General features: G+C 47.8%; 2 protein-coding genes across 4 annotated transcripts; both read right to left on the bottom strand.

Moving 5' to 3' along the window:
- Positions 1-5,526: 5,526 nt before the first annotated feature.
- On the bottom strand, positions 5,527-9,525 carry Fbxo39 (F-box protein 39). The gene is made up of 3 exons (XM_027426175.2): positions 8,348-9,525; positions 7,673-7,849; positions 5,527-7,154 (listed from the first exon to the last, which is right to left on the bottom strand). The coding sequence occupies exons 1-3, from the start codon at positions 9,371-9,373 to the stop codon at positions 7,026-7,028; spliced, it is 1,332 nt and encodes a 443-aa protein (XP_027281976.1). The 5' UTR covers positions 9,374-9,525; the 3' UTR covers positions 5,527-7,025.
- A 2,506-nt stretch (positions 9,526-12,031) lies between these two features.
- Positions 12,032-24,870, bottom strand: Xaf1 (XIAP associated factor 1). 3 transcript variants are annotated; one of them, XM_027426830.2, is made up of 6 exons: positions 24,608-24,861; positions 22,861-22,996; positions 20,994-21,189; positions 18,845-18,930; positions 17,267-17,578; positions 12,032-13,432 (listed from the first exon to the last, which is right to left on the bottom strand). In XM_027426830.2, exons 1-6 carry the CDS (start codon positions 24,637-24,639, stop codon positions 13,391-13,393), a joined length of 804 nt encoding a protein of 267 aa, XP_027282631.1. In that variant the 5' UTR covers positions 24,640-24,861; the 3' UTR covers positions 12,032-13,390. The 3 variants fall into 3 exon arrangements, with proteins under 3 accessions (XP_027282631.1, XP_027282632.1, XP_027282633.1); XM_027426831.2 differs by having other exon boundaries at positions 24,622-24,709; XM_027426832.2 differs by lacking the exons at positions 18,845-18,930; positions 20,994-21,189 and having other exon boundaries at positions 24,608-24,870.
- Between the last annotated feature and the right edge of the window lie 288 nt (positions 24,871-25,158).

Below are 25,158 nucleotides of genomic sequence, written 5' to 3'. Positions count from 1 at the left end.
TGGGATACATCTTCTGTGGGAGAAACAGGAGGTCCAGGAGTCCACAGCTAGCCTGGGATACATAGTAAGACACAAGTAAACAAACAAACAAACAAAGAACTTTATTCATAGGCAATAAAAATTACTTTTAAATGCCATCCTTTAAATCAAGGGTCATTTAAACTTGAACCTTCGTTAATAGAACTAAAGTTGAACTTGTCTATAATCAACATGAAAGAAAGTGTTAAAAGTTTCACCTTTCACTGGTTCAGTTAGCAGCAGCAGGGAGTGGAACAGGGTAGGAAGTGGGCTCTTTGGGAGGGAACAGGGTTGAGCTGACACCATGAAGGCTGAGATTTTCTGCATGGAATTAGTGGCTTTAAGGGTCCTGAGAGCTTGCTGTCCTGTGTGGACATCCCCTAAGAACTGGAAATGGGCTTTGATCATATGACACATCACTGGCTCCTTAACCTTGCACTTCACATTTGCCCAACATGGGAGAAACAAAGGCTTATTCTTAATTGTTGTTGGTTTCTCCAGACAGGGTTTCTCTGTGTAGCCCTGGCTGTCCTGGAACTTACTGAATGGCTGACACTTTCAGATCAGCAGCCATTCAGTGCCAAGGTCTTGCGTTTTTTAACACAGCTATACCTCACCGGTGGAGACATGCTCATTTTTACAGGGCAGCACGTTTATTTTAAAAGACTGTACTTGGGGGAGGAGGGATGGGGGTGAGGGGAGGGAGAGGGAGAAGGGACTTACATGTGAAACAAGCTTGTTCCCTAACTTGAACTAAAAAAAAAAAAAAAAAAAGACTGTACTAACTGCAGGAAATGGGAAATTAGAGCTGTCTGTGTGGTAGAAAGCAACCATAAAGAAAGGCATAAAATTTAATGTCGATTAAAAACACTACAGAAGCAGTGAGGAGCTGGGTGTGACAGCTCACGCCTGTCCCCTCAGCTCACCACAGAAAGACCCTTAAGCTGAGGACTCAAATCTAAAAGACCTATTTGAGGGCTTGTTTGGAGATTCTAGCATGGGAGCACAGCTATTCTCCGGTCCTGCTCTATTCCAGGAAGGTCATCCTCTTTGAAGAGTGCACAGCTTCGGGAGGGATGATGTGGAGCTTTGAGGAAGGAAGGGGACACCTGCCTAGCCAGCCAGATGGGCTGAATTAACCCTGGTGACCAACAGAGTGACAGATGTGGCAGCAGGTCTCCTTCACACCCAGGAAGACCTATTTGACAAGTTACAATCTCTTTTCATGTATCTATATTCTTTCGTTGTTGTTTTGAGACAGGGTTTCTCTGTGTAGCCCTGGCCATCCTGAAACTTGCTCTTTAGAGCAGGTTGACCTCAAAACTCAGAGATCTGCCTGCCTCGGTCTCCAGAGTGTATGTGCCACCACTGCCAGGTTATAAATGTTCATTCTTAAGCTATCCAGCCAGGATATTCTTAGCTTGAGCTAGAAGTTGAGAGAGGAATGGGGAAAAAAAAAGCTTCAAAACTCAGGTCCCCACAGAGTCTCCAGACAGCTGTCCCTGTGGTCACTTTCTGACTCCCACTGGTTTCTTCTCTGAGAACCATGCAGTGCATACAGGAGGCTCTATAGTCACATCTGTAAGACAAAGCCTGCCTTCCCTGGCAGCTAAGCTGTTCACAGCCTGGGTTTGAAACTGAAACAGAGATGGAGAGTAGCTAAAGGACCCTGGAGAGGAAGCAGATGCCAAGGTCCTCTTCCGAAGTCCTTTCTGTGAGATGCTATTTCTTAGTTGAAACTTCTAGAAGTCTCTATCTATTTGCTCCTTTAACCAATATGTGATGACAGGCACACCGTGAATGGCTCTGCTGAGATCAGATGGTGTATGGGGACATTGCAGGACTGTCATCTTGCTGTGTTCTCTGCTGTGGAGAGTTCCCTCCTCCGCCACTTGACCCTGTAGCCCTCCAGCCCTCCCCCCTTTGCTTCCCACCACAGTTGACTGGGTCAGGAGTGGCTGCTAATGGAAGCTGGGTCAAGCAGACCCTCTCCTGAGGAATTTGGATTTGGGAAGAAAAACCTCCGTTCCACCTGGCTGCTCTCTTGGGTAGAGGTTTTGGAGCATGGATGGCAGCTGTTGTCTGTTATGTGAACTGAAAGCCAGTTAATGAGAGAGAAAAAGTGACAGCCAGTGTACCAAGACCAAGCGACAAGAACAGACTCACTGCCCCACCTCTAGAGCTCCTCTTCTGCTGCAGGAAGTTTCTGAAGCCCCTGCATTCTGAGAGACCCCCAATCGCCTTGTGTTGACCATCCCTGTCTGTAGGGAGTCACCCTAGCCCTGCCCAATAGTCCTGGGGCAGGTACCAAGTGGACCTGGGGACTCGCCCCCACCCCTCCATCACTGACTTTCAGTGAGATCTCATGGCTCTGACACAAAGAGCTGCTTGACTTAGAGGAGCAGGCTGGGAGTGTGGGATAGGGGTAAGGCCACTCTTGAGTGTGATCTCAACCAATAGATGTGACTTGGTGGACATGGAGGGGACATTCCACATAGTGGTATAGCAGATTAAAGTCAAGGGGTTAAAGGGGGCTTAAACTGTTTCTAGAATAGCAAAAAATTGGGGGTATTTGGATCCCTAGGAAGTATTTATTTTTTGGGGGGGGTTTGTTTTTTTCAAGACAGGGTTTCTCTGTGTATCTTTGGAACCCGTCCTAGAACTAACTCTTGTAGACCAGGCTGGCCTTGAACTCACAGAGATCTGCCTGCCTCTGCCTCCTGAGTGCTGGGATTAAAGGCATGAGCCATCACCACCCAGCTCCTAGGAAGTATTTTATAACCTCAAATCCAAACCAAGAAGGGCTTATATGTATATTGTTGATAATGCAGACAATAACACCCATGGGATGTTTGTTAGGTGTAGTAGTGTAATCTGTTATTTCCATTTTATGAAAGGGAAAAGTAGACCTGGGAGGCTACCAAACACAGGATTCACACTCAAGTAGGCTACTGGTCTTTTAGAGCCATAGCAGAATTTAGTAGCAAGGAGTGATGCTGGGTGGAAAAACTGGCATGGTCAGTAATTGGCTCATTGTGACTCAGGTGTCCGATTCAGAGTCTGAGTGCAAAGTTTCAGGATCTTACCTGAGACTAATACCTTAGTCCTAGGGAGTGACCTGATGCTTTAATGTCTTAATCCCGGGGAATCAGTTTCCCAAGATGACTCAAAGTCCCTAAGTTTAAATTTGCCTAAAGTTTGGAAAAGGTTGGTAACCACAGGTCCCAGGTGAGTGCACAACAGGTTTTTTGTATGGAGGAACCACAATCAGTGACTTAGCTTTCCCAATGCAGAAGGCAAGTGTTAGGGGACATTACCAACCCCATTCTGTGAGCTGGCTGTATTGTAGTGAAGGGACCAGCTTCCTTTTTGGCAGCCATAACGGCCGAACACGTGCTTCTATGACCTTGTCCTAGAAAGTCAGATGCCTGCCTCGTGACAAGGAACCAATCAGAAGTTAGCTGGTGGCGCTATGCTTTACATCCCTGGGTGTGCTTTACGGACAAGCGCACAGCAATGATGTAGAGAGCATAGCAACCACCCTGGGAGGGCCTATGGGCCATAACAACCAGTTGACCAATCAACACAGGGCAAGCCCTCCAAGCCTGGAGGCACACCAATCCTGAGTCTGTGCGTACCCCTAGACACTCCGCTGTCCTATAAGATCTCTTGGGAGACCCTAGGAGCCGTCTTTTGCTAGCCATCCGCCTTGGCAGGTGGGTGAAAGACCCGAGCTAACATGGAGTTAGCTCGTTAAATTACAATAAAGCCTCATGCAGTTTGCAGCAAGCTCTCGAATCCGCCTGGTGATTGGGGTGACCTCGAACGTGGCCTGGGACCCTGGATACTTGAGTTTTCGGGGGTCTAACAGTAGGTCTTCTGATCACCTCAAATCTTGATGCATTTGACTGTAACCTGGTGCACACACACCCTACCAGCACAGTTCTTTGGATGATCAGCAGTGCACTGAGCCCAGAGATGAGGAGACAGATCCCACTGCTGGCTGCCTAGCCCAACAGTCCTGTGTACCCACAGGTCTCCCTGAGCAAAATGTGTGCTCGCCCTGGCAGGCAGTGGTGCTATTAGACTCAGTTCTGACCAAGGGGGCGACGGAAGCTGGCTTGGGATTCTAGAAAAGACTCCTCTTCATGCCTCCTCCTCTGCCTTGACAACGACTGGGTGTGCAAGGATGCTGCGGCCTCCAGAAGCCACAGAGAAAGGTCAGAAGAAGCGTGGACTAGAAATTCTAATGGGAGCCCCAAAGCAAAGCAGCAGCTAACACTAGCCTACTGCCTAGAGCATAGTTGAGTCTGTTCACCCTTAGATGGGGGTGTGACCATATTGATCGCCCCATCTCAGATGCAAGGTGTGGACCCCCAAACTAACCATCTATCCCAGTTATCCCAGAAATAATCTGACAATCGAGAGGTTTATTGCTGCTCTGATTCATGGTATCTAGGCAATGGAACCCATCTCTATGGCTGTCAACAGATGAATGGACAATGAAAGTGTGGCTATGTCTTAGTTGGGGTTACTATTCCACAATGAAACACCATGACCAATATCAGCTTAGGGAGGAGAGGGTTCATTTTGCTCACAGTTCCTTATAATAGTCCATTGTCAAAGGAAGTCAGGACAGGAACTCAAAGAGGGCAGGATCCTGGAGGCAGGAGCTGAGTCAGAGGTCATGGAGGGGTGCTGCTTACTGGCTTGCTCTCAATGGCTTGTTCAGCCAGCTTTCTTTAGACCAGGCTGGCCTTGAACTCACAGAGATCCACCTGCCTCTGCCTCCCGAGTGCTGGGATTAAAGGTGTGCACCACCAATGCCTGTCTACTTTCATCATTTTTTATTAAAATTTTTTTCATTTTACATACCAACCATAGTTTCCCCTCCCTCCTGTCTTCCCGTTCCCTCCCCCACCTCCCATCTATCGCCCCCCACATCCACTACACTCTTCTGTTCAGAAAGAAGCAGGCCTTCCACGGGAGTCAACAAAGCATGTCATACTATGTTGAGTCAAGACCAAGCTCCTCCCCATGTCTCGAGGCTGGGCAAGACATCCCTGCATAGGAAATATGTGCCGGGGACAGGTCCTGGCCCCTCTCCTGGGTTCTCACAAACAGATCAAACTACACAACTATCATCTACTTGCAGAGGGCCTAGGTTGGTCTCATGCTCTCTTGTATAACCCTGAACCACCAGCCCAGAGATGACACTGCCCACAATGGCCAGGAGCCTTCCCCATCAATCACTAATTAAGAAAATGCCTTACAGCCTGACCTCATGGAGGCATTTTCTCAACGGAGACTCCCTCCTCTCTGAAGACTCTAGCTTGTGTCAAGTTGACATAAAACTAGGCAGTACAGGCTTATATACACAAAGCAACTTTATTTAGCTATAATGAAACTGAAATGAAACTATGAAATTTACAGGAAAATAAATGAATCTGGAAAGCATAATATTAAATAAGGTGACCCAAACTCAGAAAGATTGAAGCCACTTGCTCCCATATGTGGATCCTAGCCTGTAATGTGTACATGTGAATATGTAAATGATGGTAAATATGTGCAAAACTTAAGGTATTAGAAAAGAGACCAAGAGAGTAAAAATAAAGAAGGATGTGTGATGATGAGGATGAGGGTTAGGTTGGTGCCAAAAGAACACATGATTTAAGAAAAGAGCCTGGAGATGGTGAACAGGGGAGGGAGAGCAAAAATTAACACTTTGTTTGATGGTGCCATAACGATATCTAATATCTGATAGGTCAATTTAAAAAAATGAAGAAGCTTTAGAAGACATCAAAGGAACAAAAGAACCACCTGAGATCCAGCCTCTGGCCCCAGTGCCCACTCATGATCAGAGACATACTAGATCATATTCTTAATTACCAAAAATGACATTGTCATTGTAGAAAAGTTGAAAAACAAAGGAAAACATAAGGCAAAAAAAAAATACCCACCAAAATTTTACCTCCAATTTTTGTTATGTCTCTTATAGATTTTAAAAATGTTTTTACATGTGTTTTATATAACAGATATAATTCTAAATCTAGAGTTTTGTGTTTCTTTCCCTCTTCAAATAGCATCAGGACACACTACATTACAGATTCATTACAAACATGGGTGTAACTGCCACTTCTAGTCTGTCTTTGCATCTGAGGACTTGCGTGTCCACAGCAGACTGAACACAATGTCACCGGAATAGAAAACTAAAAGGAGACACAGGCCGAACTAAGGCAGGAGTCTTTCACAGGGTTGATGACCTAGCACCCGAGTTCTTTCTGTGAGCAGTTCTATCTTAAGTGGGAATGGTCCTTTCATGCCAGGACATACTGGTGGGTTCTGTTCATGTATGGTCAGGTCCAGACAACCTCAGTCTCAGGAGGCTCTAACATGAAGGTCAGCCTGAACACAAAGCATTTCTTTGTTTTTGCTGTTTTGTTTTTCCAGGGTTTTTCTGTGTAGCCCCAGCTGTCCTGGAACTCTCTGTATAGACTAGGCTGGCCTTGAACTCAGACATTCACCAGCCCCGGACTCTCAAATGTTGAGATTAAAGGTGCACACCACCACCACCCGGCTATAAAGCATTTCCAAATGGGTAAAATCAGTTGGTAGAAAGTTTGTCCCACTGGCTGGTCACACCTATTCAGGTAAGCAGGAGTCAGACTCCATTAGCAGAAAACTATTTTGAGTTTGCTCTGCGACTGAGTATGAATTTCTGAAACCAAAACCAATCAACCAACCAAACTAAACCAAACCAAAACATTACAGCAAATGACAAAAAGAAAGCAGCCGGAGTGTTGGTAAAGATAGCACTTTAAAGACGCTTGGGGCCTTGCCATCACCAGCAGCCCAGCCTTTGCCAGGCTGTTCATGAGGGTGTGGATTTGGCAAAAAGGAGAGAGAAGAAAAAGGGGTGAGGGCATGGGAGTCCCAAATGTAATTCACTGAGAACCGGATTTTCAGGTTCAAAGTGCGTCTAGATGTCTTCCTCTGGAGAGCGCTCTTTACATCATGGGGTAGGCGATGACAAAATAGTTAAGTTCTGAATCGATCAGCTTTCTGTATTTCCTGTAAATTTCCCGTAAGGTCCTGTCCTCTTCATTTGTCTCATATCGGTTTGTATAAATTCTCACCTGTGCCGATAAAGAAACACCACACACACACACACACACACACACACACACACACACACACACACGTTGACTTCATTACTTCAGGCCTGACAGTCATCCACATGCATCTACACACACAACTGATGGTTGAGGCAGAAAAAGCCTAAGCACGATTTCCCTTGGTACCCATGAGGGATTGATTCCAGGACCCCCTTTGGAGTCCAAGATGCATGCACGGATGCTCAAGTCCCTTATGTAAAATGGAACAGTGCATGCAAATTATCTCTGGGTTGCTTATAATACCTACTGTAATGTGGATGTTATTCTTAAAAAAATATACACAGTAAAGACATAAAGCTGGCTGGCTTTGTGGATGTAGAACCCATGGGAGACAGAGTGGAAGAGACTTCCAGATCCTATCTGTGGGGTTGGCCATCTCCCATGGACAGATTCAGGGGCAGATCCAACCTGCATCAGAGCAGAAGTGCCAACTCTAGAAGTCCCTGCTTCAACCGAAGCAGGCAGCAAAGGGTCCTTACCTTTAGTGTGCGCAGGGAGCACTGCCCCTCCTCCTGGCTCTTCAGGATCCGCTCCACAAACTTAACATCCAGGAAAGCCCAGATTTTGAAGTAAAATAGCTTTCGGCAGGCCAGGATGAGGAGATGCAGCTGCTCATCTAACGACTCATGATTGTTGTTGAACTCGAATGTTAACTTCTAGAAAAGCACCCAAGAACGGGCGAGGGGGTGGGGGTGGGGGAGACACGGGGAAGTATCAGAGGTGCTGGGACTGCCCTGAATGTTGGTGGTCTCTAGTGACTTAAGTCAAATTTGGCTTTTTATCAAGTTTGGTTTTTCCCATTCCCTGCTTATTCCTAACCTCAGGAATCATGGGGCTGTCTACTGCTGTGAGCCAATGGGAAGAGGCTGTCTGTTGACAGCACGGCACCTCCTGGCTCAGGTTTCACAGCTCTGTGATACCCGGTAAGGGGGGTTTTCTTGGTTCACAGCCAGCCAGAAAGTTCCGTGAGTCCCCTGGGCAGGGAGTGAACAGTGGTCTTTGGAGGAGTGTGTGGGAGGCTTGAGAGTGTGCTTGGTAACATCTAGAACTCTGACAAAGAGTTAAGTGAGCATGTAGAAGCCAAGATCAGGCAGCAGGCTTTCCTGTGACCAACAGCTCCTCATAAGCTCTTGAGGGCCTCACTTGCCAATTACCTGCAGAGTGTTCCGGAAGGTGGGCAGGAGGTCCATCAGAGTGGGCCTCATGGACCAGTCTGGGTCACTGAAATAGCAGCTTCTTAGGCTGATGCTCCTGACTGGAATCTCCTGCAGCAAGATCCGGGCCAGGCGCTCATACTTCATGACTCGCTCGAAGAAGAAGTTCACCTTCAGGCTGCCGGCCTGCCTAGCCAGCTTGGCCCAGGACATGCCCCAGACTACCTGGCCATGGGGGTCGTGAACGTGGCATTTGATGTTCATGGTCCGGAGGGTGCCAGCATTGTTCTCACTCAAGGTCTCGAGCAGCTCATCAGAGATACAGTTGTAGTTGAGTGTTAGGAATGTCAGGTTGTGGAATGTGGCCATCGCCTTGTTGAACTGGGAGCTACCATAGACGGCCAGGTGGTGGCTGAAGAAGTCCTCAATGTTGAGCTCTGAGGCCAAGTTCTCATTCCGAAGGTAGCTCAGGGAGTTGAGGATGTGGCAGCCTTGCTCCACTGTCAGCCGGGCCCCTTTCAGGCTAAGATGGTCCAGGTGTTTGCCCATCTTCTTTAAGAAAAAACTCAAGCTCTTGATGAGTGAGCCTCTGATGCTGTTTCTCCAGACCAGCCGGTCCAGTTCCAGGTGCTGGATGGAGAGTGATTTCAGACGGTTGTTACTCTTGCCAAGGCACGACAGGAGGCCTCTCATGGTGACCTGGAACTTTTTGGTCAAGACGGCATTGTAAGGGTTCAGGAACTTGATTTCCAAGTGTTCCAGGTAGCGGCCGAATTTCTTAACATACCAGAGTGCTGACTCGAATTCGGATGCATGTACCCTGGATGGCCTCCCGCTGAACGTGATGGTCCTGTATCGCCAGAGGTCAGCTGAGTACATCATCTGGTTCCACTTTCTGCAGACCAGGGCAGCTCTGGACCTATCCCTGTCTCCCAACCACCAGAAAATACGTCGCAGGCACACATCTGGCAGAGAAGCCCAGCAGCTCTGCTCTTGGGGCTGGATCACTTCACCCTCTTCATCCATCAAAGGACCCAGATGTACAGTGTAGCAGTCTGGTGAGCAGGGCTTCCAAAACGGGGAAAGAAATGCAGTCACGTGTTCTCTGTGAGGGGTCAAAAAGCCGAAACTCAATTGAACGAACTTCCTCTGTGCTTCTACTGTACTGTGGCAGGCGCTGCACCAGATGTAGGCTGTTCCTTGGTGAATCCAGGACACCCCCCCATCTGTGAAGACTGCATAATTCACCAGGAGTCACAAACCAGCACCTAACTTCAGCTCAGTGAGATGCTGCCTGTTCCTGTAATCCTAGGACTCAGGAGGCTAAGGTGGAAGGAACATAAACTCAAGGCTAGCCTGGGTTACACAGGGAGTCCCAGTAACCTTTATGTAGCAAGACCCTGTCTTCAATAAACCAAAACACCCAGTGAGTGCTAACACAGCAAGAGAAGTGAGGAGACCCACGCATGCTCACTATACAGGGGGATAGACAGCACAACTAGGAAGTGACTAGTTTCCTGGTAAGGAGGAAATGCTGAGGGCTGCTCAGAGGAGGTGATATCCGAGGTAAGTTTTGAAGGATGAGTAAGATTTATAAGGCAGACCCGGCTGGCCTAGTGGCAGAGGAAAAGCTGATTGCATTACGGGCAGAGGAAACAGTTATGTGTGAAGCCACAGAAGTATGAAAACGTGATGTGGGCATACTGATGAGAGTAGCAATTGCTTTCTTATCATGAACCTGTAAATTCTATTTAACAAAACAAACAAGCAAACAAAACTTTGATTGCTTGTAAACAAACTACCCAAGGTTATATAAGCTCCTACCAGGGACAGTGTGGATCAAGAGGCCAAAAGGCAATATGGGAAAATGAAAACAAAAATGAAAAAACAAGAGCTGGGACGTTGCTTGGTAATAGAGTGCTTGTCTAACACACTCGAAGCTCAGGGTTTGATCCCCAGCACTGTGCAAATGGTGTTTCCCAGAACGGTGTGTGTGTGTGTGTGTGTGTGTGTGTGTGTGTGTGTGTGTGTGTGTATGGTGGGTGGGGAGTGCTGCTAAATCAAACCCAGGCAAAGTCACAGGCTACAGACATCTGTGTACACATGTGCTGTGGTGCTGACATATGTGTGGAGGTCAGGGGACAGCCTCTGGTACAGGTTTTCACCTTCCAGCTTGTTTGAAACAGGGTCTTTTGTGAGGTTTCTTCTGTTTACAATTTCTCTTATTGTAGCTATCCTGGACTACAACTGCAGCTTTATATGGGTCCTGAGGATTCGAACCCATGTCCTCACACCTGCATGGCCAGTGCTTTACCCACTGAGCCTTTCACTGTTCCTGAGTTAGAGACTTTGTTGTTGTTGCAAGGATTCCACCAAATGATAAGTAAATGACACTCCCATTGGCAGGACTTAGTGGCCTGTCAGTTGCTGTGACCTTAGTAAATTTCTTCGTGTCTCTGTCTAGTCTGTTAATAGGAATAGTCATTTCTTTCTCCTACTTTTGGGAAATTTAAATTAGCTGATGCGGGGGTGGGGGTGGGGGTGGGGTGGGCGGGGTAACACCTGGGAGGCAGAAAGTGCTGTGAGCTCTGGCTGCCACTAGTAAGTTGGGGCCCAGGTACTTCTGCATTTTTTCTTTGAAGATGGGAACATGCCCATTTTGCAAATAGAGAATCGGAGGGTGTTGGGAGGCTAATAAAGTTTCTTAGTGAGATGGTATTCTAAGTGTATGGGTGTGGGATTCGAACCTACGCTAGAGTTCCCAAACCTGGGCTTGGTCCACCATAATATGACACAGTTGCCAACCAGCGAGGTAAATTTAAGGCTATCCCATCACCAGAGCGGCGCGTCCCTCCCACGCGGGCCTCGCGGCTGCGCGGGGCCACAGATGCCCGCCGGGTGCGTGGGTGCCTCCGGCTGCCCGTTACCGGCTCGCTGCGCCCCGCTCGGGCTGCAGGGACGCCGAGCGCGCCTGCCCCTCCGCCCGCGCTGCTGCTCCCACGCCGACTCCGAGAGCAACCGGGGCGGCGCCCTGTGCTCGCAGCGGCCAAGGCCACCGTCGCCTTTGTGACGCGCCGCCACCCACTCTAGCTCTGCTAGAGCTCACTGGTTGCTTGGTCTCAAACCCAGGGTTTCCAGATTCACTGCTGGAGAGGGAAAACGGCCGGGAGGGCGGTGCATAGATCCACCAGGAAAGCGCCAGGCCGAGGCAGGAGGCTGGAGGGAGGCGCACCTTGTGAGGCTCGCCAGGTGCTGCTCTGCTCGCAGTGCACTGCTAAGAGGTCTGATCCCAACTCCGTGCTCACATCCGTTCCCTCCAGTTTTGACCTCTGGAAACTCTGGGCCTCCACGTTCCTATCCTCAGATGGGTGTAACACCTCACCCCCAAAGGGTGGGTTTCAATTTGGGTCTGCAAGCAGATCTGGCTTGAATCTAATAAAGCCTGAGCTCGGTTCCCCTTCCCAGCTTCCAGAGGTGATGCTCACCTAACCCACCCACCTTGCTTGCTGAATAACCTTTTTGCTGAAGTGCAGGGCTGAAAGTTGAGTATGCTGTCTGTTCCCAGACAGCGGTTGCACCTATCCCTTACTTTATTGCTAGAGGCCTCCCCCACCCTCCTCCCCCGCACCAAGGACTTCACCTTGTCACTCTCTCCATCTCCAATGTGAAAGACACAGCTCTCACTTCAAAGGAGATGAAGAAATAGTTTATTGTGGAGCCAAATATGAATGATCATGGCCCAGAAATACAGATCCAGTTTGCCCCAAATAACCATGTTCCAACGTGGTAATAATTTTTGTGATGTTTTTATAGTGACAGAATAAAGAAAGTCGCTTTATAAATATTGGTGATACATCAGGTAAGCTGGTTATAGCAAAGCAGGGAGACCTTGCTATGGGTCCCAGATGCTGTGTGATGACTTCCTTAGCAGTAGGAATCTGCTTACATGTCCCAAAACCTTTCCCCAAGAGTCACAGCATGTTAGGACACACACAGATGTGGATGACAAGTGACTATTTAAGGAGCTAAGATAGCTCAAGATACTTGGTGCTGGACCTGCAACGAGCTAATCTCTCCCAGTCCCTGAAGTTCTAGTTAAGTCAGCCTTTGTAGAATGCTCAGTTTGTAGTAGCTGCTTTTTTGGAACTTTAATTCATCCTGCTAGGCCCTTCCTTTTCCCTCCCCCTTCTTTTCTCATTTTCCTTCCCCCCTCCCTCCCTCCTTTCTCCTACTGTATCTCCTCCCCTCACTCCTAACCTGTCTTACTCTGAAAACCAATGAGGAAGGCCAAGAGAGAGAGAGAGGACAGGAGACTCAGGACAAAGCTGGGGTCCCCTGGGCAACTGGGGCAGTTGAGCCTAAGTGTTTAGTCAGGAGTTGAGTGGAAGAACAGGAAGCCTTTTCTCTGGGTCATCTGTGGCTCCTGGGCCAACAGGGTCTGGCTCTCAAGAAGGAAAAGGTCTAAAGGTCATTTTCTGAAGACCAGTGATTTAAGCTTATCTCTCTTCTCAAACAAAGACCACCAAAGTGCTGATAGTGACAATGAGTGACCTGCCCTGAGCTAGAATGAGACATCATCATCCCTTCAAGGCCCAGGGAACATTGTTGAAGATGGGCAGAAAGACTGTGATAGGGATTAGAGGCCGGGCAGAATGCTATGAAATGCTCTCCTGGATCTAGCATGGCCATGGGCACATGTCAGTTGTGGTTGCCTGCATGAGACCTGTGTGTGTGTGTGTGTGTGTGTGTGTGTGTGTGTGTGTGTGTGAACACGTGCTAGCACGTGCACATAGACTGAAGACATGAAGGACGAAGGGGGTTTACAGGAGTGGGATCAGGATGAGGAAAGGCAGTGGGGATAAGTATGATTACAGTACATTGTAAACACATATGAAACTGTAAAACATTGAAGGAAAAATTCAATTACGGAGATTGGTAAAGAAAACAAAGTTGTGACCACCACCAAAGGAAGCAGGAAGCCAGTGTGGTCTGGAGCTCTTGTGAATCGTAGGGCCTTTTTCCTCCAGAGCTAGCTGGCTCTCCTCACTTGTTTGTCTCTCGTTGAGCTAACCTCAGGCACTTCTCCTAAAGAAATGAAAACAGATGTTAAAAAGCTTCACCTGGGAGGCAAGTGGCTAAGTATTTACTGGCTTTTCTGTTGTTGGTCCTCCCCACCAATAGGGGCTATCAAAGCCAGGGCTTTGCAAGTGCTAGACCAGCACTCTGCTTCACAGCTACATCTTAGTCCTTCAAATGCTGCTGGCCTCTGAACCGGCTCTGGGTGTTGCTGTCCCTTGTCCTGAAGCATGCCTGACTGAGACTGGGATGAGATGGCACTGAAGAGACTTGGGGTAGTGGTTAACGAAGGCAGGCATCACGGGCAAACAGGAAGAAGCTCATGAAGGGTTCCTGTGCAGCCACTGAAATCAGTGAGCCACATTGTTTGCTTGGTTAGTGCCAAGCCATAGAATTGAGGTGTAGAAGAATGTGTATTGCAACACTCCCAAATGCTTGTGTATGGGAAGGTCATAGGGCTATTGAGTAAAATACAGAATGACCCATTAATTTCCAGTTTTGGAGACTCAACCACTGTGTGAGACACAATTGATTCATAAGTCCAGGAGACTCAAAGTATCCAAACAGAAGTAGCTGAAGCAGTTTTACAACCTTGCAAAGTCTCAAGAGAAAAGGTAAAAATGGTAGTGCTCCCATTTGGTGCCTGACGGTGGTTTTTATAGTTCTCAGGTGTGAAAAATTTCTGTCCACCTTTTCCCATAGGTTGATTCTCCAGTAAGATTTTCTAGCATAGCCCCCCAATCAGGAGTGTGGTAGTGGTGGGTTGCAATATGCTCTGTCCTAGTACAGGGGCTCAGTCATGTAGCAGACTAACCTTTCAACCCCGACATAAACTAAAGCACCCAGGAAAATGGGTGCCAGCTCTTGGCCAGAGAAGGCACGGGGTCTCCTGCTTGCTTGCAATTATATAGTGAGTTCTAAATGCACTTTCATATTGAAATGCATTTTCATACTGAAAATGAACCATAATGGCTGATTTCTTACTTTTTCCCAGGACATACTTAGATTAAAAATAGTCTCTATTTCTTTGAAATTCAAATTTGACTGAGCATATTGTATTTCTACTTGCTAAGTCTGTCAAGGATGGAGAAAAGTGTGGAGGGAAATACGCCACTTAAGGATGAAATTAGTTCATTTTTATAAAACTTATGCGTGTATAAATAAATGAGAAAAAATCCCCTTTTGAAGGACTGCTCATCTTATAAAGTAAAAAAAAAGAAAAGGTAAATGGCAGAGTAATGAATATACTGAGATATCACAGGGCAACAGACAATTCAACCCTGTGGTTCATGTTAGAGAAGATAAGGCTTTGAAAGGACACCAGCAGGCTGCTGAAATTGCTTCCTCAGGATGTGAATGGGGACATGGGTTGGTGGGGAGAAGACTTAGCTTGTGTGTATGTGTGATGCTGAGGAATTAACCAATGGCCTTATGCATGATGGATAAATGATTTACCACTGAACTATAGACCTAGTCCCCTCTCCCTCCCCATTTACTTATTTATTTTCAAAAAATATATAACTATATAACTTAGTTGGCCTTGAACTCACTATGGAGCCTAGGCTGTCCTTAGACTCAGGGTCCTCTTTTCTCAACCTTCCTTTTTAAAAAATTGTGTGTGGTGTTTGCATGTCATTGCATGTGTGTGTGTGTGTGTGTGAGAGAGAGAGAGAGAGAGAGAGAGAGAGAGAGAGAGAGAGAGAGAGAGAGAGAGAGAGAGAGAGAAGAGAGAGAGAGAGAGAGAGAGAGAGAGAGAGAGACAGAGACAGAGAGTCCATCCTCCCATGTGTAAAGGTCAGAGATTGCTATCTTGATTTTTTTTATATCTCTGCTTTGTTTTGGGACAGGGTCTCTCACTGAACCTCAAAATCACAATTTCAGCTAGACTGGCTGGCCATTGAGTACCTGGGACCCACCCTTCTCTGTTCCCCTAGCCCAGAGGTTTCAGGCATGAGTCACTGTGCCTGGCTTTTGCATGGGTTCTGCAGATTTGAACTCATATCCTCATCCTCATTCTTGCACAGCAAGCACTTTAACCATCGAGTCATCTCCCCAGGCCCTGTTTCTACTTTCCTAAGTGCTAGGATTACAGGAATTCACCACTAACCCTGACTGAATGCTGGCTAGTTTTCTGTTAACTTGACACAACCTAGGGTCATCTAGGAAGAGAGACTCAATTGAGAAAAATGCCACCATCACATTGGCCTGTAGCAAATCTGGGGGACATTTCTTGATTAATGATTGCCGGGGGAGGACCCAGTCCATTTTGAGTAATACCATCCCTGGGCTGGTGGTCATGGGTGCTATAAGAAAGGAGGCTGAGCAAGTCATGGGGGAACAAGCCAGTAAGCAGCACTCCTTCAAGGCCTCTGCATCAGCTCCTGCCTTTGAGTTCCTGCCCCCACTTCCCTGGGTGATGAACTACAAGCAGGAAGGTGAAAGAAACCCTTTCCCCTCCAAGTTGCTTTTGGTTACAGCGTTTTATCATAGCGATAGAAAGCAAACTAAGATAAGGAGATAGTTTGAAAACTACCTTTTGGTTGATATGATACCAAATAATGTCTATTATAACAAAATTTAATTTTGTTTCCTTTCTTTTAGGCAGTTTCTTTCTATGTAGTCCTGACTATCTAAGCACTCTCTATGCAGAGCATGGTGGCCTGGAACTCAAAGAAATCTGCCTGCCTCTGCCTTTGCCTTCGATGTGCTGGGATTTAAGGCATGCACCACCATGCCTGGCCATATTTTGTGTTGTGTTGTGTGTGTGTGTGTGTGTGTGTGTGTGTGTGTGTGTGTGTGTTTGTTGTTTTTTTTTTTTTTTTAAGTATCAAACAACTAAGGCCTCTAGCCAAGAACTAAGAGCATAAATTTTGGAGCCTTACATTGTAAAGTCCCTCAAATGGTTCTGCATTCCCCCAGTTTCCATGTGCAGAATGAGGGTAAAGTAACCTGTCTGTTGTCTATAAGGTCAGCCATAGCCAAGCATTGAAACATTGTACAATGTTTGTAACATGCGCAATGTTAACGACTACTTTTTTTTTTTTTTTTTTTTTTTTGGCAGGGTTTCTCTGTGTAGCTTTGGAGCCAGTCCTGGAACTAGCTGTTGTAGACCAGGTTGACCTCAAACTCACAAAGATCCGCCTGCCTCTGCCTCCCGAGTGCTGGGATTAAAGGTGTGTGCCACCACCGCCCGGGCGACTACTTCTAATGACAACTCTTATTACAAGAAATAGTCTTGGCTCAGTGGATGAATCTGCTTGCTATACAAACCTGGAAACCCTGAACTCTTTAGAAAGAGAGAACTAACCCCACAGAGTTGTTACTTACCAGTGCAACCCTCCTCCCAATAATAATAAAATTTAAGGAATTAAGCTTTCTTTAAAAAGAAGATAGTCTTAAAAGGGAAACTCAGGATGAGGGAACCAGCTATAAACCTGGGTGTGCTGGAGGCAAGCCACCAGCTGCCTTCACACCTGGGGCCAGACCCTTCTGCTCTCAGGCTTAAGCTGCCTATCTCCACCTGGAAAGAGCACACTGACAGCCCTGGGTTTCGCTTATTCACTCCATAGCCTGGAATAGCTGCAGACACAGAGAGAAGAGATCCAGTTCTACCCTCAAAGGTGACCCAGTAACTGGGAGGTGACACAAACCAGGGAGCAAGTGCTGGAGAAAACATGCATGGGCACAGAAGCAGGAGGAAGCATGAGAGGAGTTGTTCAGCCACTGTGCTGGCACACACCCCATCCCCCACCCCGCCCCCCCCAACACAGGCGGGGTCAGTCACTGTGCAACTGATTCCCAGCTAGATGAGGAGGCAGCAGGGTTGAGGGGAGAGCAAGGTACCTGGTGCTGATTGAGAATGGGCAAGGGAAGTAAGATGTCACACCGACAGCACCTCTGAAGGATGTCATAGGCATCTCCTGTAGGAAGAGCTGCCCTCGGCTGGAGTGCAGGCTTCAAAGGCAGACCCATGAGGACATTTTGGTCCTTTGTCTCTCGCTTTGTTGAACTGTTTCTAATTTTTGTCTTTGGACGAACATCTGTCATCACTGTGGATGTTTGATTTCCAGCCACCTGGCTTGTAAGAGATGGAGGAAGGATTTTTGGCTTTCCATTCTGAAGATATTTCACAGTCCTTGAGGCTGGGCATTGTTTCTGCAAATGTAATGTGTGAATTAAAAATGACTTCAGCTGCAATAGTTGGACAATACAGCTGAGATAACCTGAAAGGTTTCTCCCTATAAACCCTTAGAAATGACGGATAAGGGGCAGCCACATGGCTCTGTGTGGGTAAGAATGCTTGCTGTCAAGCCTCAAGACCTGAGTCTGATCCTTGGAACTCACATAGTGGAATGGAAGAACCTATCTCCACAAGACCTTTACTTAGCAAACACACACACACACACACACACACACACACACACACAGAGAGAGAGAGAGAGAGAGAGAGAGAGAGAGAGAGAGAGCAAATAAATGTAAAAAATTTAATACCTAATAATATAAGGCAGACATTCAATGTTACAGCTGACTTTGCTGGAAGATCGAAGACTCAGGTTGCAAGGATGAGGGTTTGGATATGTCCCTCTAAAAATCCAGGTTTTGGGGGTCTGGAGAAATGGCTCAGTCATAAAGGGGACTGGCTGTTCTGGCAGAGGACCCAGGTTTGGTCGGTTCTCAGCACCCATGTCAGGTATCTCATAACCATCTGTAACTCCAGTTCTAGGGGATAGGATGCGTTCTTCTGGCTGCCACAAACATTGCATTCATGTGGTGCACATACAGATTAGTAGGCACCTGAAGGTTGGTGACGGTTGGAGGTGATCAGGGCCATAAGGAGTTGTCAGGGCTACTGCTTAAAGGGCCAGGCACAAGTGAAAGCCAACTATGCATGCCAAATTTGCCTAAAGAAAACATTGGGAAAGAATGAGAAGCAGAGGTTTTCTGTTTCGGGTGTGGGTTTTTTTCTTTTTCTTTTTTCTTTTTTTTTTTTGTTCTGTTTTGGTTTAGGTAAGTTTTCGTGTGTGTGTGTGTGTGTGTGTGTGTGTGTGTGTGTGTGTGTGTGTTGGGTATTTTTTTTTTTGTGTGTGTGGTTTTGTTCTTGCTTTTGTTTGCTTGCTTTCTGACTTTGTTTTGCCTTCTTTTGTTGAGGGGGCTGCAACAGAGATGAGGGGGGAATATGAAGTATGAAGGGACTGGGAGGTGAACAGAATTGGGGCACATGATGTGAAACTCTCAAAGAGTCAATAAAGAAGAAAGAAAACCTCGAAACATAGCAAAACTAAACAAAGTAAAACAACAAACATTCGAACCTTTGATAACTGTGCTGTGCAAACTTGACCTAGAATCTGCTCTTTCACACCTTGCTTTTGGTAGTATGAACTGGCCACTGGCACAATTAGAAAATGGGAGAGTGCTACTCACCATGTGGGAGACATATTTATTTTCTGGAATCATTTGTTTGCAGTAATCACAACGGGTTTTCCTTTCAGGAGATACATTTCTCTTCCCTGAGTAGATGCAGATACGCCACAAATGACTGTTTTGACGGTGGCTACCCTCCTCCTCCCATGCTCTCATGGCCTGTACTCACGAGAATACCATTCCTAGACTAGCTTGGTCTTGTCCCCACACTGCCAGTAGCCACTCTGGAGAGGACTGGCTGGCCAGCCATTTTTCTCACAGTGACACTGATGAAGAGTCCCTTTCCTGGAGCAGAACTGGTTTTTAAGCAATTGAAAGGGGCTATGTACATAACTGCCCCAAAGGGACACTAGCCCATTCCAGCAAGTGGCTCTGGCAGGCCTTGCCCCTCCCATCCCCTTGCCTTACTAAAAACCATTAGATTACACTCTTAAAGCTAGCCACCAAGGGCTGTTCCCTCACTTGGCCACTTCCTCCTCCCGAGGCCGTACCATCAAAGTCTAGCTAACAAAGTATTGAAGTTCAGCCATCAAAAATCCCTTTGACTCACCCAATTAACAGGCCCAATTAAAATTAAACACCTCATGCTACCAGAGGCTTTCCCCTTTTACCTTTATAAAACACCATTTTCCTAGGGGCCTGTTTCCTCTCTACCCAGAGGCAGTCCTTTGTCCCTCTGGGACAAATACCCTTGCTCTCTTTCCCCTGTTCCCTTCCCCTTCTCCCTTGTCCTCTATCTCCTGTCATTTCCTCTTATTCCCTGACCTCTGTCCTTCCGAGGCAAACAAATCTCCTTTGTGCTGAGAACAAGGTCTCTGGGTCCTGAACCGATACATTTCCTTTCACACCCAGACTGCCAATTGAGCTCAGGTTTTGTGAGCTCTGTGATCCAACCAGGCGTTGGTTGTAACATCACTGTGCTAAAGTTGTGTTGTATTGAGCATGTCACTGAACTTGGGTTGGAGACTGTTAGTTGGGTGGGAGACCAGGCACAATGGGATGAAGGAAAAGTACACATACTTCCTGGCTTTCCATTGGCCACTTTTGATCTTGGGTAGAGCGTTGACCTGTGGGACTTACTAAGGGGTTCCACAGTTTCTCCACATGTTATCACATTGTCCAAACAACCAAGTCAACAAAAGATGTGAAACATGGGCAACTAACTATGTTCTTGGCAAAGGCTCCTATAAAGAGGCCAGTGGTAGAGCACTTGTCTAGCATGTATGAGGCTCTAGGTTCAAATCCCCAGCACTGGAACTGCAGAGAGAGGTGGGGGTAGAATATGAAGTGATACTAGAAGCTGATAAAAGACGCTACAGCCTGGAGCTATAGCAGCCTCCCGTCGGGCCATTGCTAATCCCTATGGTTTGGATGTGAACACCCTACCCTCTTAGTGAGCTCATGTGTTTGAACACTTGGTTCTTAGCTACTAATGCTGTTTTGGCACCTTTATGAGGTAGAGGCTCACTGGAAGAAGTGGGTGCTGGGTTCAGGCTTTGAGGTTTCTTAGCCTAGCTCCACATCTTGTGCTTTCTGTTTCCCACTCTGGGTTCAGACTGACCAGTGCAGTGCCTCGTGCTCCCGAGGTCATGCCTTCCCCAGCACAACAAGACTGTTATCTTTCAAACTGTAAGGCACAGCAAACCCTTTCTCCCTTACAATGCTTCTGCTTCTCACCATTGTTTATTTATCACAGAATGGGAAAAACAGGCCATACACTCCAGTGGAAAAGAAGGATCGAGGCTTAGCGCTAGAAGCTGGAGTGTCCCTCCATCTTATTGTTCTCTGAGGTTTGTGAGGCGTGCTTTTCATCTAGAGGATGATTCAGGTGTAGCCTTACCAGGCCAAGATTATGTCTTTGGCTTGTAAATAAAAGCCCTTCATATTTATGATTCCCATGGCTTTCTCTCCCTCTTCTCTGTGGCTCTTACACCCCATCCCTGGCCTCTTGTTTTTCCTGGGTAAGTCACTGAAAGGCAAAGCAGACACACAAGAAGGCTACTCCAGTGCCATACTCCAGTATGGAAATGTACAGAATGACACTCTTCTATCCTGTGCTGTTAAGGGTTCCTGTCCTTGCATCCTTCCTGCCCAGGAGACTGGCTCTGGAAACTGTCCTCCCCCTTTCCAGCTTCTCCCTGATGCTCACCTTCCTCATGCTTGGCCTTTGCCCTCAGACACACAATTTTATGCTGGGCCAACATTCGGAGTGTGATGGGCTGGTTGCAGTGTGGACAGCGCTCTGTCCGGAGGCCACAGTGGGGCTCATGGGCATCCAGTTTGCCGAAGTGCACAGCCAGATCACAGAACTTGCACCTGGCAGGGTGCTGTTGGATTTCCTTGGTCTGTGGAAAGATGGAGGACATGGGCCTAACTCCCTAGGAAACTGAAGCCAATCAGAGAGAGTGCTGGCAAGGGTCAGAAGCAGACATTGTCCTTGGGGATCATGAGTTCTTTTAGATTCACTGTTCTAGTTTGCTTTCTGTTGTGATAAATAAACATCACGACCAAAAAGCAACCTGGGGAGCAAAGGGTTCATTTCATTTTACATTTCCACATCATAGGCTCTCATTGAGGGGAGTCAGGACAGGAACTCGATCATGGCAGGAACCTGGAGGCAGGAATTAAAGCAGAGACCATGAAGGAGTGCTGCTTAGTGGCTTGCTTTCTTTACAACCCAGGACCACCTGCCAAGGAGTGGTACTGCCCACAGTGGCCTGGATCTCCCACATCAATCATTAATCAGGAAAACGCTTGTAGAGACACCCTCAGATCAGTATGATGGAATTCTTCAATTGAGATTGTCTTCTCAGGTGACCAGAGCCTACGTCAAGTGGACAAAAATGAACCAGCACACTCATGGATCATGGAGATCTCCATATCAAGCACGTATGTGGGGCAGAGGAATCTGCATGTCTGAGTGGGATGGTTCTCCACAGTTCTCCTAGCCACTCACGTGGAGGGGTAGTGGTCAGGGGGGAATCTTTATGACTGGCCTCTCCTCCCCTCTCTGCCTCTTTCTCTCAGGTTAGCTTGCTTGCCTCTAGAGGAGAAATCCAACTTCAGCAAGGGAGGGCTTGCACATGCTGATGGCATTGTGCAGACTACCCAAACTGTGCTGACTGGTTTTATGTCTACTTGACACAAAGCTAGAGTTATCTGAAAAGAGGGAATCTCAATTACCTCTCCCATAAGATCTGGCTGGAAGGCGTTTTCTTAGTGATGGATGGGGAAGGGCCCAGGCCATTGTGGGCAGTGCTATCCCTGGGCTGTTGGTCCAGGGTTCTATAAGAAAGCAGGCAGAGCAAGCCCTGGGAAGCAAGCCAGTAAGCAGCACCTTCCATGATCTCTGCATCAGCTCCTGCCTCCAGGTTCCTGCCATGCTTGAATTCCTGATCTGACTTCTTTAAGCCAAATAAACCTTTTCCTCCCCAAGTTGCTTTGGTCATGGAGTTTCATCAAAGCAGTAACCATAACTAGGAAACAAACACATGGACACACAGTTGTGGGTTCTAGCCCAAGTCCTTGATCTCTCCTTATATCACTCGGGCTAGCCATGCTTCACACTGGGGTCCACGAGATCCTAGAGGATGGAGACTAGTAATGGTTACCTCAGTTTTCCTCTAGCACCTAGCCTAGGGCCCAAAGGTGTTTGTTGGACCAGCTTGAATCTAAATGGAGCTTGATTCTCAGAAAGATAAAGCCTCATGAGAGTCTGACCCAGAAAGGCATGAAAGAAGACTAAGCTGGGCCCATCTGTCTTCTCCTTACAAGTCTCTAAAGACTATCAAGCCTTCTTTAAAATGGACCCCATACCTTGCCAGATCCATGGTCCTGCAGTGGAGAGTAGAAAGGGAAAAACGGGACTGCCTCAATGTAGCACAAAAAACCTTTTCTCTTCCCAAACTGAGGAAAACATGGAGGGGCTAAATGACTTACCCACAGGTCCAGGAGGACTGGATTCCAGCTACTGACCTACTGACCCCCAGGCCTCTGTCCTGACGCCACCTGCTTACCTGCTGGTGCACAGTTTCGGCGTGCTCCTTCATCTTTGACTTAGGGATGGGCTCCTCACATTCTGGGCAAAGGACCAGGAAGCGCAGGCAGTGGGCCTCGTGGAGGGTGAAGTGGACAGAGGCCACATCTCTTTTGCTTCAGGATAAAGTGGGGGAGAAAGAACGGCTCATTGTCTAAGTATAAAGCATGAAGCCTTGTTGCATACCTAGGGCAAGCTCTTCCCAGGCCTGCAGCATGGAAAATACAGTGATGCCTATGATGCCCTCCTGCCCTGCTTGTGCTGGTGGAAAAGTAGAAAATTCACTATCTTAAGTGTGAGGGCAGTCTACAAAGTGCTACACTGCCCAGGAGAGTGGGCGCAAAGGAGTGGTAGGAAGGGGTTACCAGGGCAACCGGGCAACTTTTCGAGAGTAATGATAGATTGATTTCCTAGGTTGTGGGATGATTTCACAGGTAAGTAGCATTTCTCAAAGTGTGTACTTTAAACATGGACAAGTCAGCTGGACCTGTTGACACAGGTTTGAAATCCCAGCTGTTCATGAGACAGAAACAGGAGGATGGCTAGTTCAAGGCCTACCTATGCTATGGAATGAGTTCAAGATCAGCCTGGGCAATTTAGTGAGACCTTGTCTCAAAATGCAAAGTAAAAATAGATCTGGGGATACAACTCTGAGTGATTGGCTGCTCTGCAATACCCTAGGCTTAGTGCCCAGCACTCCCCCCACCCCCCAGAGAAGATGGAGGGAGGGAGGTGAAGCTTATCCTTTTTGAGTTATCTCTCAGTAAAGCCATCATGGAAACAAAATAAGGAACATGTCTGTTGGCATCAGAAGCCCTGCTGGCATCGCAACCCTGTCATGACCACACTTCCTACACGGTGAAAACAACTTTCAGAAGCTCCAAGGGTTCCCCCAATTCTCCAAGAGTGAAAGTCCAAGCAGCTGTCTCCTGTCCTGGGCTCTCCTGAAGCTACCCAGAGAGGGGCTGAGGCCCCGGGAGAGTATGCCAGGCAGGGTGTTCTCTGATAAGCTCATCACCGGAAATGCTGCATCTTTCCACCCACTCATGCTGGTGGCGCCTAAGGAGAAAGGAAACTTAAGGAGAAAGGAAACTGTATCGTAAAGGGCCAGGGGAGGTGCCCCAGGGCCCTAGCACCTGGGTCAGGGCCACAGAGGGACATGACAAGCCTCACTGCTGTCAGCCTGACCAGGCTGTCCCCACAGCTACACAGGGTGAAATCCCCTTGCTCTGCTTGCTCTCTCTCTGTTCTGCTTACCTACACACTCAGCACTTTTTTCAGAGTCTGGACAGAGATCCAGGACAGGCTCTACAGAGAGACAAGGCTCCCTTTTCTTGGAGGTACGGCCATTGCTCACTGCTGTGTATTCCATGTTCTACCCCCCAGCTCCTTTGTCAGGCAGAGGGTGGGACCCTGGAGCACCTTTCAAGTTTCCTCTCACAGATGGGTGGGAAGATTACGTTGCCAGGGCCCACATGAGGACCTAAGTTTCCACAGGAATGAATAGCCCACTAGGGACAAGTCCCTGGCTACTTCATGGCTGACCAGCCAGCCTGAAACATCCATGCTGAGGGAGTGTAGTGACCTTGAGGTACCACTGACCACTCCACCCTTCAGGTTTGCCCTCTGGTGTGTCCCTTATCCTCTTCACTTCAGAAACTGTGTTTTGCTTTGCCCCTCTCTGCTCTGCCCCTCTCTCTGGCCAGCCCTGGAGAATGCCTTCTTACCAGTTGCTGCACACCTGGGAGTCAGCCTCCATAGTCTGCTCCTCGAACACAAGAAAACAAAACTGAAAGTGTTTCCTCAGCCTGGCTCACAGCAGCAGGGAGGAGGGAACTTTCAGTATTCTCAGCCCAGGGCAGTTACCAGGTCCCTGCATCAGGACACTCCCAGAAGGCCACTCTGCAGCATGATCTAGTCCCCCTGCCATGTCCCTTATCCTGTGCTGTTCCTGAGCTACTGTGACTGCGACCTCTGGGGTGGGGGTCAGCGGACAGGTCTCCTCCGGGCAGCATAATGGCTCCTTCCTTCCCCCTCCCTGACTGGTTTCACTCAGTCTGGATCCCCACCCCTTTCTCGACCTGTGACATCACTCCTCCACTCTATTTCTGGTCCCATAATCTGTGTGAAGCTTGAGTCTGCTCCCTGAAGAAGGAGCCCCTGCACCATTGCACTCTGCTTGGGTTTCAGTTTGTAGCGACTGAAGATCTGTGAGGAACTGGGCAGGGGGTGCAGGGTGCTGTATGCTTAGTCTACAGGCTTTGGGGCAAGTCTTGGG

This window comes from Cricetulus griseus, chromosome 7, assembly GCF_003668045.3.
Source record: "Cricetulus griseus strain 17A/GY chromosome 7, alternate assembly CriGri-PICRH-1.0, whole genome shotgun sequence".
Taxonomy (NCBI): domain Eukaryota; kingdom Metazoa; phylum Chordata; class Mammalia; order Rodentia; family Cricetidae; genus Cricetulus; species Cricetulus griseus.
Note: the sequence above shows the minus strand (reverse complement) of the source record. Positions and strands in the feature narration are given on the sequence as shown.